We start from the raw sequence: 15,173 nt of genomic DNA on the forward strand, positions 1-15,173 counted from the left end.
TGTTAATTCCATATTCCTAATTTATCCTTCCCCCATTCCCTCTCCTCTTTGGTAACCATATGTTTTTTTTCTATGTCTGTGAGTCTGTTTCTGTTTTGTATATAGATTCATTTGTATCTTTTTTTTTTTAGATTCAGCATATAAACGATATCATATGATATTGATCTTTCTCTGTCTGACTTCACTAAGTATAATATTCTCTAGGTTCATCCATGTTGCTGCAAATGGCAATATTTCATTCTTTATTGTGTCTGAGTAGTATTCCTCTGTGTGTGTGTGTGTGTGTGTGTATGTATATATACATACATATGTATGTATATATACATACATATGTATGTATATGTATGTATATACATGTGTGTATATGTATATGTATGTATATACGTGTGTGTGTATATATATGTATTTGTATATATACACCACATCTTCCTAAGCCAATTGTCTGTTCATGGGCCCTTCAGTTGTTTCCATGTCTTGGCTGTTGTAAATAGTGCTGCTGTGAACATTGGGGTGCATGTATCTTTCCAAATTCGAGTTTTTCTTTTTTCCAGAAATATACCAAGGAGTGGGATTGCTGGATCATATGGTAGCACTATTTTTAGTTTTTAAAGGAAAATTTTCTGTAGTGGCTGCACCAGTTTACATTCCCACCAAAAGTGCAGAAGGGTTCCCTTTTCTCCACACCTTCTCCAGTATTTATCATTTGTAGACATTTTGATGATAGCCATTCTGACCAGTGTGAGATGATATCTCATTTGGTTTTGATTTGCATTTCTTCAATAATTAGAGATGTTGAGCATCTTTTCGTGTGGCTGTTGGCCATCTGTATGTCTTTGGGGAAATGTCTATTTAGGTCTTCTGCCCATTTTTTGATTAGGTTGTTTGTTTTTTCAATATTGAGTTGTATGAGCTGTTTGTGTATTTTGGATATTAACCTCTTGTCAGTCACATCATTTACAAATATTTTCTCCTGTTCCATATGTTGTCTTTTCATTTTGTTGATGGTTTCCTTTGCTGTGCAAAAGCTTTTATATTTTGATTATGTCCCATTTGTTTATTTTTGCTTTTATTTCCTTTGCTTTGGGAGACTGATCTAAGAAAATATTGCTATGATTTATGTCTAAGAACGTTTTGTCTGTGTTCTCTTCTAGGAGTTTTATGGTGTCATGTCTTATATTTAGGCCTTTAAACCATTTTGAGTTTATTTTTTCATATGGCATAAGGGAGTGTTCTAATTTATTGATTTACATGTGGCTGTCCAGCTTTCCCAACACCATTTGCTGAGGAGATTCTTTTCTCCATTGTATAGTCTTGCCTCCTTTGTCTAAGATTAATTGACCATAGGTGTGTGGGTTTATTTCTGGGCTCTCTATTCTGTTCCATGGATCTGTCTCTTTGTGCCAGTACCATAGTGTTTTGATAACTGTAGTTTTGTAGTATAGTCTGAAGTTGTAGATTAATTGACTGTAGATGCATGGGTTTATTTTTGGACTCTCTATTCTGTTCCATTGATTTATATGTCTGTTTTTGTGCCAATTCCACTGTGTTTGGATTACTGTAGTTTTGTAGTATAGTCTGAAGTTTGGAAGGGTTGTACCTTCAGCTTTGTTCCTTTTTTCTCAGGATTGCTTTGGCAATTCTGGGTCTTTTGTGGTTCCATATAAATTTTAGGATTATTTGTTCTAGTCCTGTGAAAACTGTCATGAGTATTTTGATAGGGGTTGCGTTAAATCTGTAGATTCCTTTGGGTAGTATGGCTATTTTAACAGTATTATGTCTTCCAGTCCAAGGGCATAAGGTATATTTTCATTTCTTTGAATCATCTTCAGTTTCCTTTATCAGTGTTTTATAGTTTTCAGTGTATAGGTCTTTAACCTTGATTAAGTTTATTCCGAGGCTTTGTTTTTTTGACACAATTAAAAAAATTTTTTTTAACTTTGTGCTATTTCATTTTTAGTGTAAAAAAATGCAACAGATTTCTGTATATTAATTTTATATCCTGTTACCTTGCTGAATTCATTTATTAGTTCTTGTGTGGAGACTTCAGAGTTCTCTATATAGAGTATCATGTCATATGCAAATAGTGACAGTGTTACTTCTTCCCTTCCAATTTGGATACCTTTTATTTCTTTTTCTTTTCTGATTGCTGAGGCTGGGACGTCCAATACTACGTACTACATTGAAAAGAAGTGGTGAGAGTGGGCATCTTTATTCCTGAATTTAGCAGGAAGGCTTTCAGCTTTTCACCATTGAGTATTATGCTGGCTGTGGGTTTGTTGTAAAGGGCTTTTATTATGTTGAGATATGTTCCCTCTCTGCCCACTTTGGTGAGAGCTTTTAACATGAATGGATGTTGAATTTTGTCAAATGCTTTTTGTGCATCTATTGAGATGCTTGCTCATGTGCTTTTTGTCTTTCCTTTTGTTAATGTGGTGTATCACGTTGATTGATTTGCCTATGTTGAACCATCCTTGTGACCCTGGAGTGAATCCAACATGATCATGGTGTATGATCCTTTTTAAGTATTGCTGGATTTAGTTTGCTGATATTTTATTGAAATTTTGTGTGTCTGTGTCATCAAAGGTATTGACCGGTAATTTTCTATTTTTTTGTAGTGTCTTTGTCTGGTTTTGGTATCAATCAGGCTACTGGTGGCTTCATAGAATATCTTTGGGAGTGTTCCCACCTCTTCAGTCTTTTGGAATAGTTTGAGAAGGTTTGGTGTAAATATATAAGTTCTTTGTATGTTTGATAGAATTCCCCAGTGAAGCAGTTGGTCCTGGACTCTTGTTTGCAGGGAGTTTTTTAATTACATATTCTATTTCACTTCTAGTGATCGATCTGTTCAAATAATCTGTTTCTTCTTAACTCACTTTTGGTAGGCTGTATGTTTCTAGAAACTTTTCCATTTCTTCTAGGTTTTTCAATTTGTTGACATATAACTATTCATAGTATTCTCTTATGACTTTTTGTATTTCTGTGATATTGGTTGTTATTTCTCCTCTTTCATTTCTTATTTTGTTTATTTGGGTCCTTTTTTCTGGGTAAGCTTGGCTAAAGGTTTGTTAATTTTGTTTATGTTTTCAAAAAACCAGCTCTTAGTTTTATCGATCTTTTCTATGGGATCTCTATTTTATTTATTTCCTCTCTGATCTTTATTATTTCCTTCCTTCTGCAGACTTTGGGTTTTGTTTGTTCTTCTTTTTCTAATTCTTTTAGGTGGTAGTTTAGGTTGTTTATTTGAGATTTTTCTTGTTTCATGAGGAAGGCTTGTATTGCTATGAACTTTCCTCTTAGAACTGCTTTTGTGGCATCCCAGTGGTGGTTATTGTCTTTTGTCTTGAGGTATTTTCTGATTCGTTCTTTGATTTCATTATTGACCCATTGGTTTTTTTGTAGCATGTTCTTTAGTTTCCATGTGTTTGTTCTTTTCCCATTTTTCTCACTGTGGTGCATTTCTAGTTTCATACCATTATGGTCAGAAAAGATGCTTGAGATAATTTCTATCTGCTTAAATTTGTTGAGGCTTGTTTTGTGACCTAGTATGTGGTCTGTCCTAGAGAATGTTCCATGCATGCTTGAATGCATGTGTATTCTGTTTTTTTTAAATGTAGTGTCCCATATGTCAATTAAGTCCAACTGGTCTGTTGTGTCATTTAGGACCTCTGTTACCTTATTGATTTTCTATCTGGATGATCTGTCCATTGATGTCAGTGGGGTGTTAAAGTCTCCTGCAATTATTATATTATTGTCCATTTCTCCCTTTACATCTGTTAGTATTCATTTTATATATTTAGGTGCTCCTATATTGGGTGCATATATGTTGATGAGTGTAATATCCTCTTCTGTATTGATCCTTTTATCATTATATAGTGTCCTTTGTCTTTCTTTATGGCCTTTGTTTTAAAGTCTATTTTGTCTGATAGGAGTATTGCTACCCCACTTTCTTGTCATTTCCATTTGCATGAAATATCTTTTTTGATCCCCTCATTTTCAGACTATGTCTTTCACCCTGAAGTGAGTCTCTCAGGCAGCATATTGTAGGTTCTTGGTTTTTTAATCCAGTCTGCCACTCTGTGTCTTTTGATTGGAGCATTTAGTCCATAGACATTTAAAGTAATTATTTATTAGTATGCACTTTTTTCCATTTTAATCTTTGTTTTCCAGGGGTTATTTTATAGTTTTTCTTTGTTAATTTCTTCTTTTTGTTTTTCCTTTTGTGGCTTGATTATTTTCTTTTGTAGTATGCTTGAGTTCCTTTTTTTTTTGTTTGCCACGCTGCGTGGCTTGCAGGATTCTTAGCTCCCCAGCCAAGGATTGAACCTGTGCGCTCGGCAGTGAAAGCACAGAGTCCTAACCACTGGACCGCCAGGGAATTCTCTTGAGTTCCTTTCTTTTTGTTTTTGTGAATCTATTGTAGGTTTTTGATATGTGGTTACCATATCATAAGTATGGTATGTTGACCCATAACTATATCTAGTTGCTTTAAGCTGATAATCATACAAGTTCAAACACATTCTAAAAGATCTACATTTTTATTCTTCCCTCCCCAACATGTTGTGATTTTGGTGTCCTGTTTTACATCTTCATGCTTATCCTTTTGCTGTTAATTGTAGTTACCATTGCTTTTACAAAATTTCTTTGATTGTTTTTTAATCTGTGTACTGGCTTATTTAAATGATTTTCAGTCCTTTTATGTATTTGCCTTCCCTACTGTGATTTTCCCTTTCCTATAGAGTCTTTCTTCTTTTCTATTTAGAGAAGACCCTTCAGTATTTCTTTTAGGGTAGGTTTAGTATTGCTGAATTCTTTTATTTATTCATTTATTTATTTGTGGTACGCGGGCCTCTCACTGTTGTGGCCTCTCCCGTTGCGGAGCACAGGCTCCGGACGCGCAGGCTCAGCGGCCATGGCTCACGAGCCCAGCCGCTCCGTGGCATGTGGGATCCTCCGGGACGGGGGCACAAACCCGTGTCCCCTGCATCGGCAGGTGGACTCTCAACCACTGCGCCACCAGGGAAGCCCTCAAATTTATTTTTATTTATTTATTTTTAAATTAAAAAAAATTTTTTTTGGCTGTGCTGGATCTTTGTTGCTGCATGAGGACTTTCTCTAGTTGCAGCGACTGGGGGCTACTCTTTGTTGTGGTGCTTTCATTTTTTTCATTTGTCTTTCCGTCTGCTATTTTGATTGGGTAGTTTCCATTATTCTGTCTTCCAGATTACTTATTTGTCCCTTCTGCATCATTTACTATGCTATTCATTGCTTCTAGATTGGCTTTCATACTGGCAATTGAATTGTCTAATTTTGATTGGTTCATCTTTATAAAGCTTCTGGTTCCTTGTTATAGTGATCTTTATTTTTATCTGCTTTTATTTATTTATTTAAAATTATGTGTTTATTTATTTTTGGCTGTGTTGGGTCTTCGTTGCTGCTCACGGGCTTTCTCTAGTTGTGGCAAGCAGGGGCTACTCTTCATCACGGTGCGTGGGCTTCTCATTACGGTGGCTTCTCTTGTTGTGGAGCATGGGCTGTAGGCATACAGACTTCAGTAGTTGTGGCACGTGGGCTCAGTAGTTGTGGCTCATGGGCTCTAGAGTGCAGGCTTAGGAGTTGTGGGTGAGCCACAAGTTGTGTGTGAGCAACGGGCTTAGTTGCTCCACGGCATGTGGGATCTTCCCGGACCAGGGATTGAACCCGTGTACCCTGCATTGGCAGGTGGATTCTTAACCACTGTGCCACCAGGGAAGTCCCTGCTTTTACTATTTCCATTTTGAACTCAGGGTCTGTAGACTGGTGAGGTCTATTTTATTATTTGTTCTTTCAGGGGATTTCTCTTGTTTTTTTAAATTGGGAGTAGTTCCTCTGTTTTTTCAGTTTACTAAACTTTCTCTGTCTCTGTGAATTTAGGAAAAACAGTTATCTACTGTGGTCTTAAAGGGATGTTTTTATGTGGGAGTGTCCCTGTGTAGACTGTGTCCAGTATTCTTGGTGTGAGGGCTGGTTTTGGATGCCAGACATGTCCTTCTTAAGAGTACTCATCTTTATTTCCTTGATAGGGGGTGTGACTGGTGTCTAGAGTCTGTGCTGGATGTGAGGCAGGGCTTCCTCTTGGCTCTGTAGCTGTCACTGCCCAGTCAGGGGTGGGGTCTGCTCCCCAGTTGTTGGAGTAGAAGCCTGAGGGTCAGGTTCAATTAGTCTCTGTTGCCCTGCCCCAAAGGAGGTGATTACTGAAGCAAGTGAGGCTCCTGTGGTCACAGCAAACCTGTGCACCACCTGTGTGGTTCTGTCTGGAAGCATCCCAGGGTCCTATCACTTTCTGTGTTTTTTGTTCCAGATCTAGTACAAGGCTGTGGCATGGAGTAGGGTGGAGGTTGGGGCATTGTGTCTGCAGGAATTGAGGTGGCTGTGCTACAACCTGAGATCTGGGCTGCCTCTGTGACAGATTTCTCCAGGACCTGTCTTCCCCAGATCTAGTGCTCAGCTCCACAGAGAGGGCAGAGCCAGGGTGCTCTCTCTGGGACACCAAGCCTGGCCTATCTGGGTACTCTTGCCCTGGGCCTGTCTGCCTGAGATTCAGCGCTTAGCTGCTTCGCATTCTTGTGGCCAGTGCCCAATGCGCCCACTGACAGTGTCTGCCTGACTAGACACTGCTCCCATGTGTGCACTGATAATAGTCTCTGTGGCTCTGCCCAGATCACATCCCAGGCACCCTGGTCTGTCTCTGCCTAAATAGACTGCATCTTTGCCCTGATCTCATGCCAGGCTACGGTGTGGAGTGAGCTAGGTCGGGGCATTAGCCCTTTCAGATTGGGAAGTACAGCAAGGCAGCAGCTGCCAGTACAAGGCTCTCTCAGACCTAATTGTTAGCAAGCCAGCATGCGTGCACTCCTCCCAAGTAGAGTCTAGGCTTCTCTAGCTCTTCTGTCTGTCTCAGCAGATTTCCCACCAGGCAAGGGGGCTTTTCTCCTCGTGTAGGACCCCAGGACTGGGATGGAAGTGCCCAGATGGTGGGTTGATCACTCCCTCCCTAGAGTGAGGGTCTGCCCATGTGAACCTTCTCTTCCTTACAGATCCTTCCCAGGGGCACAGGTCCTGACCTGATGCCCCTTTTTTTTCTGTTCTACCTGGTTACATGGAGATCTTTCGTGCAGCATTGGTTGTGTAGGAGTTCTTCTGCCAGTTGCCAGTTAGTTTTCTGTGAGAATTGTTCCACATGTAGATGTATTTTTGATGTGTTTTTTGGGGGGAGGTGAGCTCTACTTCCCCCTACTCTGCCATCTTGATTCCCCTGCTGTAGCTCAATAATATTATGTTCACATTACTGTAAAAAGGTCAACTATTATTTAGGTTAGATTTTCTTCATCATTAAAAAGAAATCACTTGGGTTCTTTATTTCCATTCCTAGAGGTCATCAATCCTGTGTGTTTCCTATTTATCCATCAGAATTTCATCAGAATTTTTCTCTGCATGAAGAAATGTGCCTGATAATTTTTATTTACACAAATGTGGTTATACAGTATATACTCTTCTGAAACTTGCGTCTTCTACTTACTAGTGTATTTTGGAGATTTTTCCGTATCAGTAAGTGCAGAAGATCTGCGATTATTTTTTTCATGGCTGTACATGTTTAAGATATTTCTTTCATGTAGAGGTTTTATGTTTTATTTAGTTAGATTTATCAGGTTGTTTCTTTTTTTCATAGAGTGCTTTCAGGGTCAGCTCTTTATTGATTTTTTTCTGTTTCGTAGTAAGTAGTCGGTGAGATTGGAACGCAGCTTTTTGTAATGGCTTCAGTCTTGCTGCCTTACCTCAGCTGCTTCAGGTTTCTTTCCCCACACTGCTCACCACCATTAAGACCTGATATTCCTGCAGAGAGTCAAAGAAGGTATTGGATAAAATCTCAATTATTTACCCTAATTATGGAGAAGGTTATTCTGCCTTTATAAACATTGAGTTAATCATATTTTGGGGTTTTTAAACTTTATTTTGATAAAACATGAGGCTGGCAGAAAAATTGCAAGAAAAATACAAAGAGGCATCCTTCACCCAAATTCCCTATGTATTTTACCACGTTTGCTTTATCCGTCTTTGCCTCCTCTCCACATAACTACATTTTTCCTCAGCTATTTGAGAGTAAGTTATATATGTGATATCCCTTTACCCATAACTACTTTAGTGTATATTGCCCAAAAAATCCACGGATATTTCCTTATATAACCACTGTACAGTTTTCAAAATCAGGAAATTAACATTGATACTATAATCTACAGATCTTACTGAAATTTCATTAGTTATTCCAACATGTCCTTTTATAGCCAAAAAAACCCCTGGCTGGTGTGTTTTCAGTGTTGTCTCTTGAGTCTCCTTGAATCTGATTACTCAGTCTTTCTTTGTGTTTCATGACATCGACACTTTTGAAGAGGATGGGCCAATTTGGGTTTGTGATGTTTCTTATGATAATCATGATGATTGGCAGGAATATCATAGAAGTGATGCTGTATTCTTCACAGTGCATCATGTGAAGAGGCATGCAATGTTGATTTGTTCTGTTACTGAACTTGTTAGCATTAGTAATTTGGTTAGCCTGGTGTCAGGTTTCTCCACTGTAGAGTAAATTTTTCTTTACATTGAGATCATGTAAATATCTTTTAAACCCTCCAACTTGGACTCGTTGGTTTTAGCATCTATTGATGATGATTTTTGCCTCAATCAGTGATTATTACTGTGATGTTTGCTAAATGGTGATTTTCTAATTTCATTGTTCATTCTACATTATTTGTTAGCTTTCTTCCGTAAGAAAGGGCTTTTCCTTTTCTCCATGTCTTCCTTTCCTTTCCTTTCCCTTTTCTTTCTTGAGTCATGCATTCCAATTTTATTCAATGAGTTAAAATCCTTTAATATCATCATTCTAGATTTGGCCAGTGTGTTTTCCTTCAAGCTGGCCTATATGTCCTCATCATTCTTTGATGAGGAACGGCAAGATATTCTGGATTCATCCTGTACTTTTCCTGCCCCAATCCTGGAATCAGCCGTTTTACAGAGGAACCCTGATTCCTTTGAATGGAGAATGGTATATTTAGAAACTAAGATCTGGGTGGTGGTACATGTTTTCATTGCTACAAAACATTTGTAAAGTAATGTTACTTTATTTTTAGGTATATTTGGCAACTCTTCTTTTAAGGAAAGTTATGCTTTAGAGACTCTTCTAGGTGGATTGGCTGTTTATAAGTAGCACATTGTTTATTTGATGAAAAAGCTTTTGCTATAATGGTGCTGTTCTAATAAGACTTTTAAACTTCAATAATAGATTATCCCCTCTCCCTGCTTTAAAAAATATATTTCAGAGGTGAACTTCAGCCCAGTAAATCATATGTACTATACTTTCTGAATTAGTAGAATCTAAAATAGTAACAGTTTTAAACTGAAAGTGATTATAATTTTTTTAACCTCAAATACAGTTTTCTCAGTGCTTTGTGACACTTTGTGACATACTACTAACGAAAATTTATCAAGAAAAGTTTTAAAAGAATTATTCTCAATTTAAGATATAAGCTGAAGCTTCGGAACTATGTAAGGACACTTTTGGCTCTGGGAAAGTTGTAAACTAGAAAATAAAGCTCTTTGAAGTTGGCTTTTTTGAATGGGGTGTATCTAATTGATACTTTTGATTTTCTTTCTCGTCTGTTGGCATGAACTTGAATAATTGGATGTTAACTCTGTGGACTTGGTAGCCATTTATTTTCTTATCTTTGTGAGCTAACATTAGATTTCAGTTAGGAACCTCAGCCCTGACCTTGGGCAGACTCTTTAATGTAGTCAGTCAACAGCCAGGTTTACTGAGTTCCTAAGGGTCAGAGAGCTTTGTATTAGGCCCTGATCGGTGTGGTCTCTTCACTCTTCTAAGTTTGTCTGTCTTCAAGATGGGATTTGTCATTCTTACCCATCTTTTATTTCTCAAGGATTTTGTAGAAATTCATGTAGTGTGAGGATTCAGTGTGGCTTTGAGTTAAGTAGGCCATAAAAGTGCTGAGTGTGAGCTGCATATATAGATTATGAAGTAGTTTATCTAAATATGTGGCTTTCACATCTCTCTTAGGTTCCACAGCTACCTGGGGAATTATCTTTATAATCTAATACCCCTCCCCTTTTTAGGTTTCTTATAAGGAACAAGTATTTATATACAGTATTTCATAGCTGTTATGATGCTTAAGATAATACATATATATCACTACCTAAAAATGGCTCTCAGGATTTAGAATTATGAAAAAATTTAGCTCACCTGTCATTACAATCCCCAATGTATGAATATTTATTTTTGAAAAAATATATATTGCTCAGCCAATATATTATGTACAATGTCAAACATAATAGAAATGTTAAAAGAAGGAGATAAAAAATAGAAGTTCTAATGGTATCTTCTTGTGTCTTGATGGATCTTTGGAGATTAGTATCAGGATAGGTTGGTATTCCATTCCCTATAATAGCAACAGCTGCCAAGTAGGTCAAAATACCTGCACCTGAGTGTTAGGGACACACTAATTAATTAAGGCCAAAACATAGGTTTTAATATTTAAAAAGCAGCTGTTAATCACTTCTTAATAGCTCATTGAGTTTTAAAATGATGAGTCAAATTGGGTCTCCAAAAGGAATCTATGCAAGTGTATCCTACTCCAAACAAAAGTAATATATGGAAATTTGAGCTGAATAGATTTTCATTTAAATGAAACTAAACTTTAAAAAAATTACAAAAAGTGATATTACAGACACCTTTGTATATGCATACCCAGCCAGAAAGATTTTTAGGAAATATTTGACAGAATGGTTCTTTGACAGAAAGATTCATCATAGGTTTTCTGTAGCATAGTCATTGTGTGTTTTCTTTCTTTGGAATTCTGTCATGTGGTGATTGTTGAAATTATATCTTTCTATTCTCTTCTCAGGTAGTAGATTCCATGGATGCATTAGATAAAGTTGTCCAGGAAAGGGAAGATGCCCTCAGACTTCTTCAGACTGGTCAAGAAAAAGCTAGACCTGGTGCTTGGAGAAGAGACATCTTTGGAAGAATCATCTGGTACATAGTGGCTCTTCTAAGATGAGAGTGAAGTCCCATGCCTCATTCCCCATCCAGCATCTTTTAAAAATATGAGATATATTAGCTGTATCTAATATACAAAGAGGCCCCCAAACCCCTTTTGAACTTCAGGATATGAATGAAGGTAGCTGTATCTGATAGCCAGGCATCCCATTCCCATGATTCAGTTATTTATGGGTTCTTTATAATAGTGGTTCTTAATCTTACGTGAATCAAATGACCTTTTAAGAATTTGATGAAAGTTATAGATCCTTTCCCCAGGAAAAAGTTACATATGCACATGTAATTTTAGAGGGTTATAAATTCCATGAAGCTAATTTTAGGACACACCTATCCTCTTTGCCCATTAAGAACCTGGAACTATTAAAAAAAGAAGTTCTCCAGGAATAAGGCCACATGAACCGGTCTCAGTTTGCTCCCATTGCCATTAGGATAGGCCCTAGTCCAAATTTTGAATAAAATAAACAGTTTATTTTCATTAAATCTTTCCACCTTTGTGGCATCTTGTCCCCTATGTCCAGTTCCAAAGTCCTGTCAGTCGTTGGGAAAGGATGTGATAGTAAACATTCACACTGAGGTGTAAGTAATTGAGAAGACCCAGTGTATTCTCTCTTCCAGGGGTTTATTTGCATTTGGGTTGAACTACCAAAAGGAAGCATGTTCAGTAAAATTTTTGTCATCAGTCAGCAAGATGAGGAAGGCATTTTGGGTGGTTGGAGACCTTCCCTGTACTCTTGAAATTACACTACAAAACAGCACTTACGCATTTGGTAGATTGTTTTAATGGAGTTTGCGGTAATGGGGCTGCTTGGAGCCAGATTTAGGGGAGTGGCTGTGTTGTCTGTAACCGTGTAATCCAGTACAGAAAAGAGAGTAATTGCCAAAACACCTGCCTAAGAACTTTGATCTATTTTCTTTTCTTTTCTTTCTTTTTTTTTTTGGATCTATTTTATTTTCTACTAAACTTTATTGGGATTAATCCAATTGAGGCCAGTTAGGAAAGGCTGAGGATACGGGAGAGAATGTGTGTCAATTTTAGAATCTGTAAGAGTGCTATTCTCATTAAGGTTTAAAAATTTTTGCTTTTTAACTTTCCTGGAGTTAAACAAAGTAGGGAACAAAGCAGTTATATCAGGACTTGCCTGATGGTTCAGTGGTTAAGATGTGGCGCTTCCAATGCAGGGGGCTCCTGTTCAAATCCTGGTCTGGGAACTAAGATCCCACATGTTGCGTGGCCAGGAAAAAAAAAAAAGCAGTTACATCATCTTTCCAATGTAGCTTATTAAATGAAACATTATAATTCCAATGCCTTTTCCCTAATTTTCTGTTGCATGTTAAAATATTTAAATTGGCCTTTTAAATGCAGAGATTCTTCAAAACATTACATCTAAATTTTTTCTGACAAAAAATCATGTGGCAGTAATGTCAGAGAATACTTTTTGGATGTGTCTTTCCCTTGGTTGTTGAAAAATAGTGGTAGACTATCATCCTGCCGAACTGAGGGGATTCCTGATAAACTGAGGGAATTCAGTACCTTTATCTATTCTGCTTAAAGCAGCGTGGTTCATTGCTCCAGTGGCACTGCCTGTCAAATTATATGCTAAATGCCAAAATTACAAAGAGATTGGAACTTAGGCTTCTGATATTACAGATTAATTCTGGATTTTTAGAGAAGATTGGTTATATGCCCTGAAATTAATCCTTCTGTTACTTTTTTAATTGAAATATTTTCAAATAAATGTTTACAGTGAAATCACAATTTCCTTTTTTCCTACTCAGCATTATGATTTTTTAGGTTTTGTTATGTTGAGGTAGATATAGATAGATATCTATATCAGTTGCTGCAATTTACTTACATTTTAAAAACAAAACATATACATGTAAATATCAGTGTTTCAAATTATATGTGTGTATACATATGTATGTGTACATATATAAAATTAGTACACACATATATATGTAGTAAAAGTACAAAATATATCTGGTAATGATACACTTCAGTTTATGGCTAGAAGCTATTGTGAAAGTAGAGAACTTAGCTGTGTCTTTAAACTTTTATATATATATATATATATATATTTTAAAAGAGTGATCTGAAGCAAACATTGCAAAATATTAACATCTGCAATTTTGCAGTGGCTTCATAAGTGTCTTATATTTAAACTATAAAAATTTTTAAATCTTTAAAAAGCCAATTACATCTCATTTTATTGAAAACATATTTAGTTCAAAGAAGGCTAAAACTCTGTAAAAAAGTGAAAATGTATTAAATGTTTTCTGTAGGGTGATACCTTTTTGTTTTCTTGGCAGGCACAAGTTCAAGCAGTGGCCTATACCTTGGTACCTAAATAAAAGATACAATAGAAAACGATTCTTTGCAATGCCCTATGTGGAACGTTTTGTCAGGTGAGCACAAGTACCGTTAGTACTAAAGTGTATCGTTACATCAGATGACGTGTGTTAAGCTTTTATATAAATAATACATGTTCATTGTCCAAAAACTAGAAAAATCAGGTAAAAAAAGAAATTAGTCTTATGTAATTTCACCATCCAGAAATAGCTACTGTTAACATTTTAATGTATATCCTTTGAAAAGTTTTGTCTTTCTGTTCATCGATCTGTTCTGTGGAAGTAGATGATTAAATCTTTTTGGATTGTTAAAAGGAAGGTCCAAATACTTTGCTGCATAGAATGTGAGCTCATGTTATTGCAGGGCGTGGTGAAATGAAATAAGCAATTGAAGAAATTAACTGCACTGGCTTTTCCTCCTCGCTGTCTCCAAACCTAATGTGCAATTTGATGCTTTTGTCCCTTAGCCTTAATAGGTGAAGCTGTAAATAACGTGACTTTAATGTATGAGAATTTATGAATGCAGTGTCACTTTTACAGGCCTTAAATATATTGTTTTTGAAACTACCTTTAGCCTTACCTTCAGAACATGCAGCATAATCTTCTGAATATTCTTAAGAATAGCAAACCTTTAACATGGGTTTATTTTTTTAAATGGCCAAAATTTAGTTGGAGCAAAGACTGATGAATAGAATGCGTAATCTGATTTCAACTTTGTTTAGTCTTACTTTATACTTAATTTATAAAGTAGCTTATATATTTTGTATATGTATTTCTATCTCTATCCAAATATAACCCTTATCTCAAATTTCTGTGACCTCCCCCATAGCACTGGCATATTGTAGTTATTCAGTACCTTTTTTTTTTTTTAATATAAAGGCCTTTATTTCACCTTCACTCTGGAATGAGTTTTGCTGAATATAGAATTCTTTTTTTAATAAATTTATTTATTTTTGGCTACATTGGGTCTTCATTGCTGCGTGCAGGCTTTCTCTAGTTGCGGCAAACAGGGGCTACTCTTCTTCGTTGCGGTGCACGGGCTTCCTATTGCGGTGGCTTCTCTTGTTGTGAAGCACGGGCTCTAGGTGCACGGGCTTCAGTAGTTGTGGCTCGCAGGCTCTAGAGCACAGGCTCAGTAGTTGTGGCACATGGGCTTCGTTGCTCCGCGGCATGTGGGATCTTCCTGGACCAGGGTTTGAACCCGTGTCCCCCACATTGGCAGGTTGATTCTTAATCACTGCACCACCAGGAAAGTCCCAGTACCTGTCTCTTAACTGTATTGTTATATTTCAATTTAAGTACAGTAGAGGCTAGGCATCCATGAATTTATCATTTGCAATTTTGATAATTCCGAAGTGACCTTGTAAGTCAACATAATTTAGCTGAGGCACAAAGGCCTAATGCCCTGGGATGCTGATAGGTAGAGGCAAACCCAGAGTGGCTAGCCCAGCTAGCACTAAGCATCATCTCTTAGCATGGCTTTATTCTCTCAGTGGTGGGGAAATGATGTTAGACTGAGTGCTATTTGAAATTAGGGAATTCCTAAACACCTCAGGATGTATCTCAGGATGTAAAATATCTAATGTATTCTATAAAACTACATTATTTCTAAAAATAAAGGAGAAAGCCCAGTCTGTTAGAGGCTCACAGGTCTGTTCTTTCTTTCCAGTCAGGAAATAGGAAGGAGAATTGGTGTAGCGTTACAGATGCTTTTGATTTCATGTTTATC

At 37.0% G+C, this 15,173-nt stretch overlaps 1 protein-coding gene across 4 annotated transcripts in view; it reads left to right on the plus strand.

The window, feature by feature from the left end:
* The window catches only part of MRPL47 (mitochondrial ribosomal protein L47), a 37,195-nt gene that overhangs the window by 7,911 nt on the left and 14,111 nt on the right, over positions 1 to 15,173 (plus strand). For all 4 annotated transcript variants that reach the window (XR_009563767.1, XM_030863046.2, XM_030863034.2 and 1 more), the window contains exons 5-6: positions 10,944 to 11,074; positions 13,406 to 13,501. Coding sequence is in view for 3 of the 4 variants with exons in the window: in XM_030863046.2 (XP_030718906.2) it covers positions 10,944 to 11,074; positions 13,406 to 13,501 (227 nt within the window). In the remaining variant the exon portion in view is untranslated. The remainder of the gene's footprint in view (positions 1 to 10,943; positions 11,075 to 13,405; positions 13,502 to 15,173) is intronic.

The sequence above is a fragment of the Globicephala melas genome, chromosome 4 (assembly GCF_963455315.2).
Source record: "Globicephala melas chromosome 4, mGloMel1.2, whole genome shotgun sequence".
In the NCBI taxonomy this organism is placed as follows: Eukaryota; Metazoa; Chordata; class Mammalia; order Artiodactyla; family Delphinidae; genus Globicephala; species Globicephala melas.